The sequence below is a fragment of the Lethenteron reissneri genome, chromosome 34 (genome assembly GCF_015708825.2).
Source record: "Lethenteron reissneri isolate LAM-NWPU_2019-01 chromosome 34, ASM1570882v1, whole genome shotgun sequence".
NCBI classification, from domain to species: domain Eukaryota; kingdom Metazoa; phylum Chordata; class Hyperoartia; order Petromyzontiformes; family Petromyzontidae; genus Lethenteron; species Lethenteron reissneri.
In genome coordinates, this window is record NC_083812.1 from 5,004,690 (window position 1) to 5,016,966 (window position 12,277).

Genomic DNA, 12,277 nt, shown 5'->3' on the forward strand with positions numbered 1-12,277 from the left:
TTATAATGATATTTAGCGACTCGCTTAGCTTTCTGTTACCTGCCACCGCGATCTGTTTTTGTATTGTTTGTTGTAACTCTGACCCACCGCTACTGGACATCTGTGAAAAGAGCTTCATACCTCATCGGATTCTTCCAGTCGAAACTCAAGATTCTGACTCTGTCGTGCGTCTTGACTGTTGCCATCACCTCCCTCCCCTCCCCTCCCTCAGCACGGGGAGATCAGCAACTTCCAGTACCTGATGCACCTGAACACGCTGGCCGGACGCTCCTACAACGACCTCATGCAGTACCCCGTCTTTCCCTGGATCCTGGCCGACTACCAGTCTGAGGTGCACGTGAGCTCTGTTACCCGTGTGTGCGTGTCCACACACATTTGTTATCTACGCACACTTATGTATGTACGTTGAACTTATTTTGCAGCGTACTTGGCCAACCGCGCCAACCACGCTAATAGGCCTCCCCACGGTGTGGGGAGGCCTTTAGCAGTGGGTTGACATTTCAAACAATATAATTTTAACACATTCCTGCGGAGGGAGCTGGTAGGAACGTTGGGTTGCTCGGTCAATGGCCAGGGTCAACGGCGGCGTGGTGTATTCTGCAAATATGGCTGACTGTGAGGGTGGGCATAAGCCGGTGTGAGTAGGTTAAACGTTGAGTTTTATAAGGGCACCACGGGGTGACCAGCCCAGCCCCAACCCTCCCACCCCCCACCCAGCCCCTCCCCACCCAGCCCCTCCCCACCCAGCCCCTCCCTCCCCACCCAGCCCCTCCCTGCGCGACAGACGGACACAATAATCCCCTGTGGGCTGGTGTAACCAGGAGGTTCCTACCAATAATATATATATGCATTACATTAGGCATGTCATTCATGAATTACAATTCATCAACATTGATTCCTAAACTCGAGATACGTCGAATCATCCGTCTAAGAATCGATTGTTTGCGGTTCGTCTCTGCTGTGATTTTGTCGTGTAAACCCTGCAGCCAAGAGAGATATAGCTGCATTCACTATAAATAAATATATTCTTGAATCGAACCTCAACCCGCAATTGTGACAGTTCATCAAATCGCGAGTGGGGCGAATTTCCACGTGCACTATGATACACGTACCAGATACGAATTTACACGTTCACTTTGATACACGTGCAAGATACGAATTCCCCCATGCACTATGATACACCACGTACCAGATACGGATATCCACGTGCACTTTGATACACGTACCAGATACGTGTGTGCAGTGGGCCATCAAACCATGTTCAGGACGTGATGGGGAAAGCACTCATTGGCAAAAATGAATCATTTTCTTTGTCAGCATAGCAACGGATATCCACGTGCACTTTGATACACGTACCAGATACGTGTGTGCAGTGGGCCATCAAACCATGTTCAGGACGTGATGGGGAAAGCACTCATTGGCAAAAATGAATCATTTTCTTTGTCAGCATAGCAACGCGCTGATATCAGTGTGTTTATTGTTTATGTTGCTTGTGCACGGGGCTTTACAAACCAGCCGAACTAGAATGTTGTGGCGAAGTGTCGGCAATTGTCATTGACGCGTCTAGCGCACATACACAGTGGCTCCATGTGCATTCTTGCTGCGTGATAAATTTCTATAAAATGTGGCTTTTATTACGGCTTTCAAATGACAAAGTGTGCTTCGTGAAGGAAACCGTTTTGGTTGTATATCTCCTCTCTGTGTTGGGTGGGAGCAGGAGCTTGACCTGACGGACCCTCGCACGTTCCGAGATATGTCCAAACCCATGGGAGCGCAGACGATGGAGCGCCTGGAGCAGTTCCAGAAGCGCTACCAAGACTGGGAGGACCCAAACGGTACAGCTGGCGGCTCCGGCACTCAAACACGCCGACGGCAATTTGCAATCGGTGTGCGACGACTGACGCAACGAGCTTACGTTTCTCGCATTCGCCCTTCAGAGCAAACGCGCGCGCGCGAATGCGGGCACGGACTTAACGAATTGGAGCTGTCTTCTTGGTTCTTTCGGTAAAGTCACGTAGAAGGGAAGGGAAGTAATAAAATGATAAAAATAAAAAATAATAAAATAATTCACCTGAGGACGGCTGCTTGCGTTGTGGCCGAAACGTCGTGAGAATTATTTTATTATGCTTTATTATTTTATTACTTCCCTTCTACGTGACTTTACTGAAAGAACCAAGAATATGAATCCCTGCAGTCACGAAAGCTTTAAATCGGAATTGGAGCTGGATACAAATGTTGCAGCGAAGTGCCTTGAAATCACCTTGGCTGGGAAGAGAGAAAGGGGGCATTGCATCATCGGAGAGCTATACGGACATGGGTGAATTTTTCTAAACTGAACGTTTGCTGCGACGTGCGTCTGCAGGCGAGACCCCGGCCTACCACTACGGCACGCACTACTCGTCGGCCATGATCGTCGCCTCGTACCTCGTGCGGATGGAACCGTTCACGCAAACGTTTCTCCGCCTGCAGGTGAGTGCGGCTTCGCAGCCACGAGGCAGTTGTCCACAAAGCAGTCGGGCTTTGTTAAGGGGCGCCGTGGTGGCGAGGTGTTAACTTGCTCGTCTGGTATACAGGAAGTCGTGGGTTCGATCCCTGACCCTTGATGCCTGTTGTATATTTGGAGTTTGCATGTTCCCCCCTTGGTCGCGTGGATTTTTTCCGGGTCCTCTGGTTTTTCCCTCCGCATTGAGACACATGCGTTTAGAGTATTTGGCTGCTGTAAATTTCCACGTGATGATAAGCCACTTCCTTGAACTATCATTTGAGTGCCGGTGGGAGTGGGACACTCTGCTCTGCAGTCAATCTTAAGATTCAATCCCAAGACTACCAGCAGTGCTGGCTCAGTGTTCTGACCTCTGAGCCATCCTGCTACCTCTGCCAGAAGTGAATACAATTTCACGTGTTGATTTTGTTGCTCATGGCGTTGGCGTTTTTGTGTTTTCGTGTTTTTGTGTTTTTGTAACCCCTTTCCCGCACCCTCCCCGACAGGGCGGACATTTTGATCTGGCTGACCGCATGTTCCACAGCGTCCGAGACGCCTGGCTGTCCGCCTCCAGGAACAACATGGCCGACGTCAAGGAGCTCATCCCAGAATTCTTCTACCTCCCGGATTTCCTGCAAAACTCCAACCACTATAACCTCGGTGATTGGCGAGGACTATCGGCGCCTTACATCCAAACACCCTTGCGCTGAGCACCAGCGTGGAAGGCTTGCACTGCTTTCTTTATATATGTATATATAAATAGCAACAAGCGAATGTTGAGTTGAGCCGAGTGGCTCAAGGGGGCGAAAGCATGTCAGGGCACTTGAGCGGGCGATGATGAAATCCTGGGGGCGAATCCGGGAGTCGGCCACTCGCGATCAAACCGGGTTCTCAAGTGAAGTTAATGGGTGTCAGCCCAGTCACCAAAGACTGCACGCAAAAACCACGCACGTTCAAATGTGGTTTGTCAATCGGCACACGTTCATACGTGGTTTTGTCAATCCAGTTGCGAGGTGGCCAGGAGATTGCATTGGTTTTAGTGTTATCCCCACGTGCAAAACTCTCCTTAAATGGAATTGGCCAAACTAGAGCCTGGTGAGGCTTTGTTCGATAAATAAATACGGGATATTATCTTAGCTCATGCTACCTCTCATTCCATGCAAATAACATTATTTGCAAGCCACACATACGGTGAGGCACGAGCGTGAATAAAGAGATCTGTCGAAGCAATCGACAATCCTCCGGAATTCTTCTTTGCTTGCTACGGGGAGAATTCCAAATGGAAATTGGTTTGTCTCTCTAGGTTCAAGTTCAAGTTCATTTATTAGGTATAGCCCTGTGAGCCATTCGGCTCTTGAATCGGGTGCAACCGCAACAAACAGAAAACAAAAACATGAACAAGAAAACATCTTAAAGTGACTATGTGACTAAGTGCAAACAGAAAATCCAAGAAAAGACAGCAAAATATTGCAGAAAAAGCACCGTACACCAACACTGTGTGCAAAAATCCCAGTGGGATGCAAGTCAAACAACAACAACCACAAGACAACTTAGATTAAGGCCATCAGTCTAACTCTGTATTACAACAAACAAACATGGCCAAACCAAAAAACTTTTCGAAAATCACCAAAATAAAGCCATAAAAGCAATGAAACAGTGATCATAGGTGACCCTGTTCGTATGATCGGAATATATTTTGCAGAATAAAAATCCAAACATTTCAGGAAAAGTTAACTTAAACGGGAACACAACTTGCTTCTTCTATGTTGCAGGCTGCAAACAGAATGGGATTTGGCTGGGAGAGGTCCTCTTGCCAAACTGGGCCAAAGGAGATGCTCGCGAGTTCATCCGGGTTCATCGAGAGGTAACCATCGTCCCTCTTCAATTGTATTTCTCTCTCTCTCTCGGTTTATATCCTGAGCCTGACCCCTCCGTTATTGCGTTGTGTACTCATATCTCCGCCAAGCTCGGTGCACCAATCAGCGATCATCTACAAAATCCCGCCACTCGCACCACACTATTGCAATCGTGCCGTATATTCCTCTTTCCTTATCACCACTTCTGTGCTCGACGACCTGTTTTTCCAGAGAGAAAAAAAACGTTTTCATTATTTCATGGTTTCCAGCGTCAACGGAAATAAAATAGTACCCGTCAACACTGTAATTGCTGTCTCGATGAGATGTGCTAGGAGCTTGATGGTGTTACCATAACGCTCACGCTATCACTGACATTTTAATAATTTTAATTACCCCCAAAGGTAATACCTTAGCCATTATGATGCTGATGATGTTGCCAACATCAATGCAGACGCTCTTGATTGGGCGTGCAATAATTCACCACTCCTGCAATTCAGTGAATTCCTGCGATTCAAGGTCAAGATTCGATTGAAGAATCTCTTCTCCTTTTGTCGTGTTTGTGTTTCTTCTACACAATTTAATTCTCTCCATTCGCCAAAATGCAACAGTAACATTGTACGACAAAAAATGGATAACCCGACACACGTATCATGAGCTTACTCGTAATTGGTTTCATTCAATGCACGAGTTGCACGCCTACTAACGACTATGACGATGATGACGATGATGATGGTGACGACGATGATGCAGCCGACGGTAGCGCTGACGCAGTGCAGGGGTGACGAGGAATTATCTCGGCCCCGCCAGGCCCTGGAGTGCGACTACGTGAGCGCTCACCTCCACGAGTGGATCGATCTGATCTTCGGCTGCAAGCAGCAGGGCCCCATGGCCGTGGCCAGCACCAACGTGTTCCACCACCTCTTCTACGAGGGCCAGGTGGACATCTACAGCATCACCGACCCTCTCAAGCTCACCGCCACCATCGGATTCATCAACAACTTCGGCCAAATCCCCAAGCAGGTGACTCCGGTTCCACTCCGTTGGCTAGGATTGCTACCTTTTAAGTACAAATGTATATTTTTAAAACGGGACAATATCATGGGAAGAGGAATATCTCACAATACCATGAGAATGGAGGAACTACAGACTGTTTAATTTCCCCAAAGAGAGGACTATTCTGGGGAAACCAGGGCAGCTGGCAGCTCTACGTGTGGCTCGTCAAGCTGCCAACACGACAGGACCTTGCAATTCCAGCCTAGGCTTGCAGATCAACGAAACAGCCCTTTGGGATGATTTTAATGAGCATGGCAAGATGCCTGCCTTCTGCTGCGCCTTCATCGCACACACTCGTGGGTTGTGCAAGGTTCACACGTGGCAAATGCCTTTTTCCAGTGTTTGAATGTGGGATTTGGCGGTTCAGGCAGAGATGCAGCCATGGTGTGCCTGAGTCATCCACCTGAAGGGTTAATGAGCCAGTACAACGACTAGGTGGTGAGATGTTAACTCCCTCGCCTGGTATGCGGAAGGTCGTGGGTTCGATCCCGACCTTGATGCCTTTATATTTGTAAATGTGTTTGTTCTCCCCGTGGTCGCGTGGCTTTTCCTCTAGGTCTTCTGGATTTCCCCTCCACATTTAGAAAATGCGTTAAGAGTATTTGACCGATATAAATTGCACGTGATTATCCACTTTGTTCAGCTATTATTTGTGGCCAGGTCACTTCTGAAAAAGAGCCATATAGCTCAGTGGGCCTTAGCTGAAAAAAGATAAATAGTTTTTAGTTCATAGTTTTGGTTGTTGTGGAGGCATTGTAACAAGTTTCCGTCGTGCCGTCTGTATGCCAAATTTGAGCATGCTCGCACGCATGGGCTGATCCAGCTGCTCCCGTCGTAATTAAAATTTGTAAACTACGAGAAAACTCATTGCAACGGAAAGACTCCATGCAGACTGTAAACAAATATATTTAACAACACACAAAGGGGGGGGGGGGGGGGTCAGCATTGCGTGCACCATGGGCCTCTGGGAGCCCAAAACATGAAGGGCCACATTTTCAGTTCTCTTGAGCTGGTGGTGTGGATTAGGCTGGAAGATTTTGTGCATGCAATGCTGCACATCTCGGTGCGTTACTAAACCTAATTGTTTCCAACCGCATTCATTAGCACGGTTTGCTACGTACGGTGAGAAAAAAGTTTAACAGGCATATGTACATGTATGTTGTGATGGGTTTTCTCATAATTTACATATTTGAGGTATTGTTGCCTTAAGGCAGTTTTAATGAAAACGATTTAAATGTCTTCGGACAAACATGATATTTCCCACGAATAACAATAAACAGCCAATTGGCTTCCTTCGTACAAAAATAAAACTTGTAGCTAGCGCCCGTCACAACGTGTCAAAGGCGCTGCTACAACAAGGCGCTCGACGATCTGCCATCCCGCAGCTCTTCAAGAAGCCTCACCCAGCGAAGAGGGTGGGCTCCAAGCCGTCTGGAGACACCAATCCCGGAGCGTCCGCAGGCCCTGCCCAGGACTGTCTCTTCTTCCACCACCTCGACTGCCTCACCCCATCGCCCGTGCCACTCAAGGGTGAGCTGGACACCGACCGTCATACCCCAGTGACGTCGCACATCTTTTGTGTTCTCCATTGAGGCGAAAGTTTAACTTCATAATCACTAGATCATTATTTTTTTAATACATCTGTCAGAGGTGGCCGGGTGGCACAATGAGCTGTCACCGCTGAGAGCCTGGGTTCAAATCCGGGCAACTGCCTGTGATTGAACAAGGTTCTCAAGTGCATTGGGCATTGATGGTTACAGCCTGGTCACCAGACCATCACATTGACTTTGGTTCTGCACATAATTGACAATACGCAACAATATGTATTACTTGATTTTAAGCTTTCGTGACTAAATGTGGAGAGAAAAACCGGACGACCCGGAGAAATATCCACGCAACCACGGGGAGAGAGACACGCAATCCAAATATGCAGGCGACAGGGTGGGAATCGAACCCATGACCCTCCTGCATATCAGGCGAGGGAGTTAACATCTCGGCTGGGCGTGATGTTGCCCACCCACGCTCTTGTAGGTGGTCGCTGACAGCACTTGCCCTAACAGTTTGTCAAGGCTATATGGGTGATCTATGTCTGTTGTGTGTGCACGTGGCGCGTCCCAGAGCTGAAGGGCCCGGTGGGACAGATTGTGTGCACGGAGCGAGGCGTCCTGGCGGTGGAAGAAAACAAAGTTCTGCTTCCTCCCGGCTTCCAGCGCACATTTTCCTGGGGCTTTGCTGACCTCAGCTGTCGGCTCTGCAACTACGACACTGACAAGGTCTAACACGTCTTATTCAGTCACTTGTTTTTCCTGCTGTGTTTTTTTTTCTTCATCTGTGACAAACAATGACCTGACTCTAAACTTTTGCTGTATGAATCTGATTTAAAATTACTGTCTTGCAATAGGCTGCGTGTGGGGAATGCATCGTTGTATCAATTAAAATCGATTCTTACACTCCCGATGGCCAGAAAACTATTATTTATTGCTGCAAATAAGATGCTCACGTGACATTTGGGTTCATAGAGTGAACTAAATTGTAGAGGCAATATGGAAAAAGCACAGAGAAAAACATAGGAAATAACACAAAAATATAATCGATTCTTCAATAAAACCGCAAACCTGGATTAATTAGAATGAGTCGAGTCGCTAGGGATAGGGCAATTGTTACACACCGAGTAAACGATACTGTCACAACCTCCAGGGTGCACCACCTGTGCCCCCTACTGTGCCAACATACGTACATACACACACACGCGTGCCATGTCGGCCTTCATAGATGCTCGCTGAACAGCACTTGCCCCCAAAACCGGTCTATAATGTTGTATGGGGAATCTTTGTCTTTGTGTCTATTTCTAGGCCCCCGTGGTGTTTGAGTGCATGTGGGAGTGGGGTCCTCTGCTCTGTGCCGTGTGCCCCGACGCCAAGACGGTGGTGTGTGGGGGCACGGCGACGGTGCTGTGCGTCTGGGAGATGCAGGGTGGCGGCAAGGACAGGAGGCCGACCGTTGGCCTCAAGCAGGTGCGGCAGTCGCAGCCACGATGGCGGCACCTTTATTTTAACGATGATGGTGCGGTCAGTCAAACTGTGCGTCAGGGTTTTTCAGCTGCCCGCCTGCAAGCCACAACCGGCCTCTGAAGACTCTTCGGCAGAGGTCGCAAACGGGTTTTGATTCCTTATCCGTACCCGTACCCGGCCGCACCAGGGTCGCAAACGGGTACCCGTACCCTACCCGTACCCGATACACGGCTACCCGTACCCGGCCGGGTATCGGGTAGGGTACGGGTACGGGTACCCGATTGCGACCTCTGGGATGAAGCCATGTTGCAGGCGTGGGTGGGTTGATTCTAGGAACTTGAATTGTGAGAAGAGACAAGACGTTGGGAAATGAGTGACAAACGGTTACTCACCAGTGACTCACGGCCTACCCGTACCCGTACCCAGCCGCACCGGGGTCGCAGACGGGTACCCGTACCCGCAAAACTTGATTTACAGTCACTACCTTTACTCAATCATCTTAAGTCACTTCTTTCAAGTGCATTCCTGACAATCTGACACTGCTTAAGCAAGTAGATGATATACAAATCGTTTCTTATTATTCTGTATATGAGCCCTGTACTGATGTAATGTGTGCAATGTCATGGTGATTGTCATGGTTACTAGTGTTACTTGTTTGCACAGGAAAACAATTTTACCAAAGGCGTTTCTATTCCTCGTTTTGCAATATTTTATCGAATCTTATTCCCCACTCTAGATGCACTATTTTGCAATATGTTTCTCTAATCTTAATGTTCAGTTTAGTGAAGTATTTAATCTATAATTAAGTAATATATTTTGATTTAAAGCTTTCGTGACTGCAGGAATTCGTATTCTTTGGGTCTTTCGGTAAAGCCAAGTAAATAGAAAAATATATTTATTTTCTATCTATTTTTCTATCTACATGGCTTTACCTGTTGCAAACGTGTTTAAAATTTTACAGTTTTCCTGTTTTGTTGATGAAACCCGATTCAGGAGTTTCTTAGCTCACAGGGCGATTCTAACTAAACTGTTCAACTGTTCAGTCAACTCACGACACTAGAGAACCCGGTTTAATCACAGGTGGCTGCCCACAATCACTGCTCTTACCTCTGAGCCACTCGGCCATCTCCAGCCAACGTTTCTTCATCAAACTAAAATCATATCTTGCGCGTCCCGTGTGATTGCTCTAACTATATTCAATTACGAATGTGCTCGCCCATCCCCCGCCTGCCCACCCAGGTTCTCTACGGCCACACGGACGCCGTGACGTGCGTCGCCTTCTCGTCGGCGTACCACGTGTTGGTGAGCGGCTCGCGCGACCGCACCTGCATTGTGTGGGACCTCAACAAGCTGTGCTTTGTCACGCAGCTGCGCGGCCACTCGGGACCCATCGCCGCCGCCTGCGTCAACGAGCTCACCGTAAGTTTCCGCGGTCGGCGTAGGCCCCGTTGCCGTGGCAACCGGGGCCCCCCCCCCCCCCCACCTCCGGCCCGTGCGGCCTGGTGCGGTGCGGTTAGAGCAGGGCCACGCGCTGGATAGCTTCGCCACGAGTTGCTACGCAAGCCGGCAGCAATGCCGAGCTGCGGTATCTCGAGAGGTGGTTAGATGGTGTGCGCAGTGGCTGCCGAAGGGTTGGAGGATCGCACATTTGTTGCGAGGATTCCCTTCCCATAGGCGTGGGAGGTGCATGCCCTGGCTCGCCGCGAGACGGAGAAAGTAGCAGAGTGCCGACTCGCCTGTTCCGTCTGTATGGTGTAGAGTGGTGCCCCAATGCACGCGTGGGTTTTCTCAGAGTGGTCCGGTTTTCTACCACATGTGAACAGTCATGAATTGGTTGATAAAATCTTAAAATATAGAGAACCGCAGAACTTGGGCGATTGTTGGGGCCGGCTCGCTGTGTGGCTACCTTCCCGCTTGTCCGTGGTTAGAGCAAATCTGAGATCACATTTGGAATCAGCACCCTGAAATTAGTCTAGAACAGCTGCAAAAGTCCAGGCCAGACAAAAAAAATGTATTTTTTTGTTTGTTGACCAGTCTTATCATGACGATTGCGCAGGGTGACATCGTGTCGTGCTCGGGCACGAGCCTGTTCGTGTGGAGCGTGAACGGGGAGCCGCTCGCCAGCGCCAGCTCGGCGTCGGGTCCAGGCCAGCACGTGCTGTGCTGCGCCGTCTCCGAGGTGGACGAGTGGGACCGCCGCAACGTCATCGTCACCGGGCACTCGGACGGCGCCATCCGAGTGAGACACCGCCCCCCCCCCCCCAAGTTCTCGCACGGTCGCTCTCTGTTGTGTTTGCGGTGGTTGGCGAGATGTCGGCTACCTCGCCAGGTACGCAGGAGGTCGTGGGCGCGATCCTGACCCTGACGCCTGCTGTACATCTTCTTGGTTCTTTCGGTAAAGTCACGTAGAAGGGAAATAATACAAATAAAACATAATAAAATTATTCTCACGACGTTTCGGCCACAACGCAAGCAGCCGTCCTCAGGTGAAGAACAGGTCTGTCGGGAAGACAGCGTCTGACGCGACAGACCTGTTCTTCACCTGAGGACGGCTGCTTGCGTTGTGGCCGAAACGTCGTGAGAATTACCTTATTATGTTTTATTTTTATTATTTTATTATTTCCCTTTTACGTGACTTTACCGAAAGAACCAAGAAGATGAATCCCTGCAGTCACGAAAGCTTTAAATCGATAAAGTCTGCTGTATATTTGGAGTTTGCACTGTTTCTGTTCCTGTGGTCGTGTGGATTTTTCTCCGGGTCCTCCGATTTTTCCCTCTGCGTTTAGAATCAACACGCGTTGACGCTATACTTTTCCACGCGATAAGCCACTTTGTTGAGCTATCGTTTGAGGCTAGGTCGCTTCTGAAAAATAGCTATATAGCTCAGTTGGCTTTATCTGGTAAAATTTCAATGAATAGAATTATTTGTTGCTTATGACAGAGATACTCCTCTTACTATGGGGAAGGGGGGGGGAGTTGGATCCTGGTCATGTTTAACCACATACATTCTACCACGTGGATAAAATGTAATCGTCAGAATCACTCTTATCTGCATGAAAGCTCGGTTAATGGGGTGAATTTGTCCACTTCAGATGACTAGCCGAACAAACAATCGTATAATAGAATCAATTCAGCACTTCTGGGAGACCGCTTCCATGTGATAACTGTGCAACGGCTCTGATAATTGGATGCATTTGCTGCCACTTGTAACTCACTCCTCTTATCCACAGCAGTTTTTGGCGCAGCGATTTGGGAAAGCAGTTGATAGGAGCGCGTCAGATGTTACAGGCTCGGGCAAGGGGCGTTTCGCTGTGTTTGTTTCTACTCGATGATGTGGGGTTTGATGACTGTGATGCCGATGATGATGGTGTTGAAGTTGAATGTGATGTGCGTGGGTGTGACTGTGCCCCCCCCCCCCCCCCCCCCCATGCGTCATTAACAGATGTGGCGCCTGGAGTTTCAGCAGGTGCCCGAGACGCCTGTCACACAGCACATCGCTCACAACTCAGAGGGCAAGCTGCCTGTCGTGCCAGAAATCAATGCTGGTATGAGCATCACACACTGCGTAGGTATGCTTCGTAGTGTGGCCTTGGCCACAACCCCAGGGTATGTCCTCTGTCATATACATATCGGTGTAGAATGTGGGTGGTGAAAGGCCTACACAAATCCTTGTTTACGTAACTAGATCTGTCTGCCCTTTTGTCCGGCCTGGTGGCACTGACAGCCATCGCCGATAGGTTTTTCAGAGAAGCTACCCACTTGGTGCTGCCAATGGTGTACAATAAGCTTTTGTTACGTAATCGAGCTGAATCAAAAAAAAAGGGTTTGGATTTTCATGGAATCGGAACCAAGGGTTTCTAAGTTCTCTTTCCATG

At 48.9% G+C, this 12,277-nt stretch overlaps 1 protein-coding gene across 2 annotated transcripts in view; it reads left to right on the forward strand.

The window, feature by feature from the left end:
• Nucleotides 1–12,277, forward strand: part of LOC133350576 (WD repeat and FYVE domain-containing protein 3-like) — a 56,656-nt gene that overhangs the window by 35,958 nt on the left and 8,421 nt on the right. For both annotated transcript variants that reach the window (XM_061565056.1, XM_061565057.1), the window contains exons 22-33: nt 212–331; nt 1,718–1,835; nt 2,363–2,469; nt 2,989–3,142; nt 4,255–4,346; nt 5,146–5,358; nt 6,777–6,921; nt 7,510–7,664; nt 8,244–8,405; nt 9,642–9,821; nt 10,459–10,641; nt 11,845–11,947. In XM_061565056.1, coding sequence (XP_061421040.1) covers nt 212–331; nt 1,718–1,835; nt 2,363–2,469; nt 2,989–3,142; nt 4,255–4,346; nt 5,146–5,358; nt 6,777–6,921; nt 7,510–7,664; nt 8,244–8,405; nt 9,642–9,821; nt 10,459–10,641; nt 11,845–11,947 — 1,732 coding nt within the window. The remainder of the gene's footprint in view (nt 1–211; nt 332–1,717; nt 1,836–2,362; nt 2,470–2,988; nt 3,143–4,254; nt 4,347–5,145; nt 5,359–6,776; nt 6,922–7,509; nt 7,665–8,243; nt 8,406–9,641; nt 9,822–10,458; nt 10,642–11,844; nt 11,948–12,277) is intronic.